Source organism: Dreissena polymorpha, chromosome 5 (assembly GCF_020536995.1).
Source record: "Dreissena polymorpha isolate Duluth1 chromosome 5, UMN_Dpol_1.0, whole genome shotgun sequence".
NCBI classification, from domain to species: domain Eukaryota; kingdom Metazoa; phylum Mollusca; class Bivalvia; order Myida; family Dreissenidae; genus Dreissena; species Dreissena polymorpha.
Window position 1 is genome coordinate 127,030,440 of NC_068359.1, and position 6,000 is coordinate 127,036,439.

The window sequence follows — 6,000 nt, forward strand, 5'->3', positions numbered from 1 at the left end:
AATATTCGGATATCGTTTCGGGAAATTCAAATGGAATATAGAGAATAATAGGTTAGTGTTGATTATAGATCAGGTTTATCATGCGAGGCTTAGAAAACAAAAAGCACGAGCCTTGGCGAGTGCTTTTTCGTTTTTCGTGCCAAGCATGATAAACCTGATCTATAATCAACACTAATCTATTATTCTATTTATCCCATTTTTTATTTTGTAAACCTTTTTATTTAAACAAAATTAGTTTGATTGGATAATTTCACCTGATTTATGACATCATTTCGTCGAATATTGACGTCATTTCCTGCCGTTGATTATAGATGATATTAAATCAATGGGGCTTTAATCAACCGAAATCGCTGTAAAAGTGGGATAAATATATTTTCCCACAAGAAATAAATACGAGCGTTTTGTATCTCGTTAAATCAATGTTACCAGACCACATCTAGCGTTGAAATTTTGGCTATTGCTATAAGGAACACTGATTTGTTGATGGGTTAACTTTATTTTTTTGTTTATGGGTTAACTTTATTTAACGAAATATTTTACGAAATATTCGATAATTTTGAGTGGTTATGAATCTTTAAACGTAAGTTACTGATATTCAAATTGGGGCTAGATATTGTCCAAAAAAGCATTTTTACAAAGTTTCATCAAGATTCAGCAACCCATGTGGCCTCTGCAGTGGTTACAAGGTTTTTCAAATATTTGACCTGTTAACCCTATTTTTGATCGCACATGACCCCGAACAAGGTCTATTTATTGTATGGATAAACTTTCTGATTCAGTTCCTTCAAAATTGGATGAAAAATATGACCTCTACAATTTAAACGAGATAAAATTTTACGCAAACCGCACGACAACGGACGCCAGACAAAGGTTGAACAACAATAGCTCACCATGAGAACTTTGCGCTCTTGTGAGCATAAAAGGGTATGTTTGCCTCATTTGAATGAAAATTAGAAATAATTCTAATTCTACTTCTGTGATCTGAATGGCCCAATAACAATATCAACATTGTTATTATCATATACAAACTAAGCATGTTTGGTTAAATTTGGTTAAAACTAATTTACTGGTACTGAGCTAAATAATTTCAGATGGCCTAATGACAGCGGACAACTTACGCTGCAAGAAGGTACCCAATACAAAAAGCCTGTCGAGAACTTCTTGCTAAGGTGAGCTATAAATATTAAATACAAAAGCTCATATGGAGTTGTTTTAGGTTTATACCATCAGGTCATCATATTCCTCTTGTTTGAGAAATCCACACTTCTTCAGTGCAACCAGAATCACATCCGGATCCATCTCTGTAACGATCTTCTTGTGAGCCCTGTTAAGGGCACGACGACACTGGTCCTCATCTTAAGGGCACACACAAAAAGATGGCATCCATTATTGGAATCAATCTGACTACTCAACATTAAAAAAGGACTATCTCGATGAAAAATAACTCATGATTGCAATATTAGAAAATCAATTTACAAGTACAAGAGAACAAAGTGAGAAAGTGTAAGGCTACATAACCTTGGTGTGTTACACATATATAAGGTAACTGACTTTGTAATAAATCTCTGTTTGAGTAAATAAAAGAAATGCAACTAGATGTTAATTGGTACAAAACCGCACACACACACACACACACACACACACACACACACACACACACACACACACACACATACACACACACACACACAAATGAATTATTTTGAAAATAGGGTTGGACGGGGATTCAGTTTAATAAACAACATACGTAGGAAAATGGAAACAACAAAGCCATTCGGATTTTACAAGGATTTTGAAGGGTTTCAATTTTGACATGCTTCAGTCCAATAATAACAAAAGTTCTAAATATTCAAAGAAAAACTTATATATGGTTTTCCAGTTGTGCTTTTATGGAATGCAAACACCAATACTATTTTACTATTCTGTAAAATAGTGTTTATACATGAAATTAATGAATGCCTCGGAATGCAATATAACATTAGTTACAAAGTTTTATGCAGAAGTGCAAATGCTAAATGTACGAAATGAAACCAACAACTACAATATAGAGTAAGCAAAAAATTGGTTGTTTTTGTAACACAGTGTCTAATCTCTGTCATATAATCCCAGCGTGTAGGCGGATTTGATGACAGTCGGCGGACACATCCCAACACGAAAGAAAAATAAATATACCAGATCAATATAGCAGAAATCAGCCACTATATTTATACATTTTTATCAGCTTGCCTGGTTTATATCTTTTTAATAAGGCCTTCCACTATGGCGGTTATTTTCAAATATTGACATAATAAGGCAAAATAACGCAGTCCCACTTGAATGAAATATGTGTTCTACATTTGCAAATATGTTTGATCTTCTTCTTAATGTTTGTATTAACTACCAAAAATCCATATTTACGAGGAATATGGATGCGGTTTTGGGTGATTGTAGTACGGACCTGTGATACCAATATGAACACAAAGTCAAGAAATTAAAATATTATCTGATCATTTCTACATGTATATTCATTTTTATTGATATGCATGTAAGAACCATACATTCAGGTTGTTTAGTTTTCAATTTAATGGTGCTGAAGATTCAATTCTTAATTAGACTATCCAATTACTGGTTGGACCCCAACTCATGAAGCGTTTGAATATATGTTTATACATCAAACAATTCACAACACAACTCTGACAGTAACCCTTATCCTCATCGTACCGGTCCTCCACATTGTATTGTTAGTTTAACGAGTCCACTTAAACAGCCATCAAGAAGTAGTGGATGGTTACTTTTTTAGAAGTTGTAATGTACTTGCTGTTTTTAAATTAACGTTACGACGATCATTATTATATTTTCCTGTTTCAAGGTTTTCAAAAGCTTTCGAATATAAAGAAGTGAAACCAAGAGTCAAATGATCCCATGCTAAAAATGTGCCTGGGTCGAATATATTTCTGAGGGACATAATAATTAAGTGTAGATCTTTTGTTTAAGAGTTTTTGTAAATTGTTCAACGAATGTTGATGTGTATGCATGTGATTACAATACTGTACAAACCTAAACAACACTTTGTGTTTAAAAAAAAACATTTTGTGTTAGTTTCATTGTAATATTTGCATCGAAATAATGCAAGGTCGATAATTTGGAGTAGTCAAAAGATACAATATTGCAAAAGGCTAACATAAAAAAGCATCAGATTCTGCTTCAATTGAAATCCCTGTATTTCCATTGGAAAATACCGGTAGATCATGTTAACTCCAGACTGATGTTCTGATTATTTAAACCCAAAACACTTGTATGTGTGTGTTTAGGTTTTATCAATATAATCAACAAATGTGTCAAAGGTATCTCACTTAAGAAATAATGTTAAAATATTTAAAACAAAAAAGCTCATGCGCGTAGTAGCAAATAAAGTACTGGTACTATTAGAGGCATTGTACATGATACAGCTTACTTCGGGGAGCTAATTCTAGCAAGTATTGGGTCAAAACATTGCCGATTTAAACGCATTGTTTGTTGTTATGTCAAAGAGTACATATTTAACTATAGATTAGCATATAAAACATGTGTGTTTTGAAAACTTTTGAAATCTTTACACTAACAAAAATTCGGTGTATACATCAATATGGCAGATAATAAGGATTCACATGCTATATCTAAGAGCTAAATAATATGTATCCTTAATACGGTATAACGTGGATCGTTTATTATTTAATTAAATTCAAAAGAATGTGTGAAAAAATCTTATACTTACTCAATTTGTTTTGCAGCTGCTCTGCCATGTTTGTATTATTGAAATATTGTTAATCCTGCATTATGCTGGAAAAAAACAACAACATATTATAATGTTTTAAAACATATCACACTACATATGAATTTAAGGACAAAAAATTGAAAATAATAAACAGATTTATAGCATAAAAGTAAGCAAAATTATCAATTTGAACGACTATTGGCATAAATAATAAATATAATGGCTACTTTAAATAAAATTTGCTATAACTCGCAGCACTCCAAACTGGTACTTAGTTAATAAATGAAAAAGGGCTATTTTCCATTTCATACATTACTATGTTTATTTACATAATTAAAACATCTTAGTAAAGTATATCAGAATAAGGCAACTACTTCATAGATTTGTGTAAATCAGTGAATGTTTGGACAGCGTGGTCTTTCATAACAACTTCTTGAGTCGACAGGGGCCGTTATGAAATTGGACCGTTCTGACCTTACATTTGCGCTAGCGTAAACGGGTTATGGAGGTTTCGGTAAATGACAAGTTCGGTAAATTGATTTATAGAGTAAAAGCCGTGGAGGTTTCGGTAAATTGATTTTATAGAGGAGGTATACCTACAACGAGGTGTTAATGACACCTATTATTGGCTTACAATAACATTAGGGGCATTTATTTGCAAACTGTGGATTAATTTTGATGTACATTAATTGAGTTGTTTGGCACTAATTAATTTATCGGTTTAAATGTACGGACTTGATTTTATCAAATTAGAGATGTTTGCAAAGTTTTATTATTAATTATCCAGGCTTGCAACCTATAAATATTCTAATCGATGGAGGTAAATTATATATTAAGGTCATGGTCGTTTTGTATTTTATATATGTTTTTAAACAATTAGTTGATAAAAACCTTAATTAAAGCGTATCAGTTAAAAAATATAATAATGTGGCTCTTACAAGAGGTGGCCTCCACGTGGATACATATTCATTATGTTGGCAAACTACCTCATGTTTATATAATGGTTAAGTTTCGGTGGTTTAAAATACTAAGATCAAATATGTTTGTTTCGTATATAAATAAATTTCTCGCTTCTTTTTCCTAGTTGTCAGTTAAATTTTATATATTGTTTTTTCTTGTGTTTTTCTCAACCAGAAACCAGAAAGAAATAATAAAACATATAAATAAATATAAAATTCAACATGAAATCATTTTTATTAAATCATATTTTACAAGAAACTTTTTAAAATAGCATTAAACTTAATTGAAGAGCTTACATTGATTCCGCCATAAATCATTATTTCTTATTACTATTATGTTACTATTATGTTATTTAAATAAAAGCACCAATTTAAAAAACAAACAACAGTATTGCGTTATTTAAATCGTAAAATTAACCAAAAATTTCCTAACAGAATTCGTTTTTCAGAGGTTGCATTTTCATTTCCCTTAATTCTTTACCTCAGGCATAGCATTAATTACTCTACTCAAAATTAATCCACAGTTTGCAAATAAATGCCCCTAATGTTATTGTAAGCCGATAATAGGTGTCATTAACACCTCGTTGTAGGTATACCTCCTCTATAAAATCAATTTACCGAAACCTCCACGGCTTTTACTCTATAAATCAATTTACCGAACTTGTCATTTACCGAAACCTCCAGCACCCGCGTAAACAAATTAATTTTCTTAGGCAATAGTTCCTGAACTATAAGACTTCCGCTGTTGTTAATTGAATCAAGCAAGGTTACCAACACCATCTGGCAAACTATTATCATAAATAAATGTTAAGTTCCACGATCAAAACATCGGCATACGCTTCGGGAAGTTCGTCATTACAATCAAACCTAAATCGAAAGTAGAAATCCAATTATACGCTATGTCATGAAATTTGCGAAATTAACTATAAAATATTATACAAATACGTCAACAACATGATTAACAGGCTATCTAACCAGTTGTTTTCAAATATAGTGTTACCAGTGATTTAAAATCAGAACATACCTTTCATATCCTGAATGTAGCAATACTGTTTTCATATTGATCACGTGATCATTCTGGAATATTAGCAATCGTATATACTCGTCAAATTCCGTTATTTTGGTTACAGTATACTAAATAACATGTCATGTAGGCATTCGGTACCCCTCGCAGATTATCATAATCGGACTCGGGAGAAAGGTTACAATATAGTAAAAGATTTCCTACACAAATTCAATGTAAATGCAATAACTTTAACGAAAAATAAAGTCAAACTTTTGCGCATAGAGACACTCATAACCATACCT

General features: G+C 31.9%; 1 protein-coding gene across 1 annotated transcript in view; it reads right to left on the reverse strand.

Annotated features, from left to right (window-relative positions):
• LOC127832150 (uncharacterized) overlaps nt 1–5,774 on the reverse strand; it is a 45,976-nt gene extending 40,202 nt beyond the window's left edge. The window contains exons 1-3 of the mRNA XM_052357456.1: nt 5,717–5,774; nt 3,734–3,798; nt 1,225–1,355 (exon numbers count right to left, since the gene is read on the reverse strand). Of these exons, the coding sequence (XP_052213416.1) occupies nt 1,225–1,355; nt 3,734–3,761 (159 nt within the window). The 5' untranslated portion in view covers nt 3,762–3,798; nt 5,717–5,774. The remainder of the gene's footprint in view (nt 1–1,224; nt 1,356–3,733; nt 3,799–5,716) is intronic.
• Nucleotides 5,775–6,000: the final 226 nt, after the last annotated feature.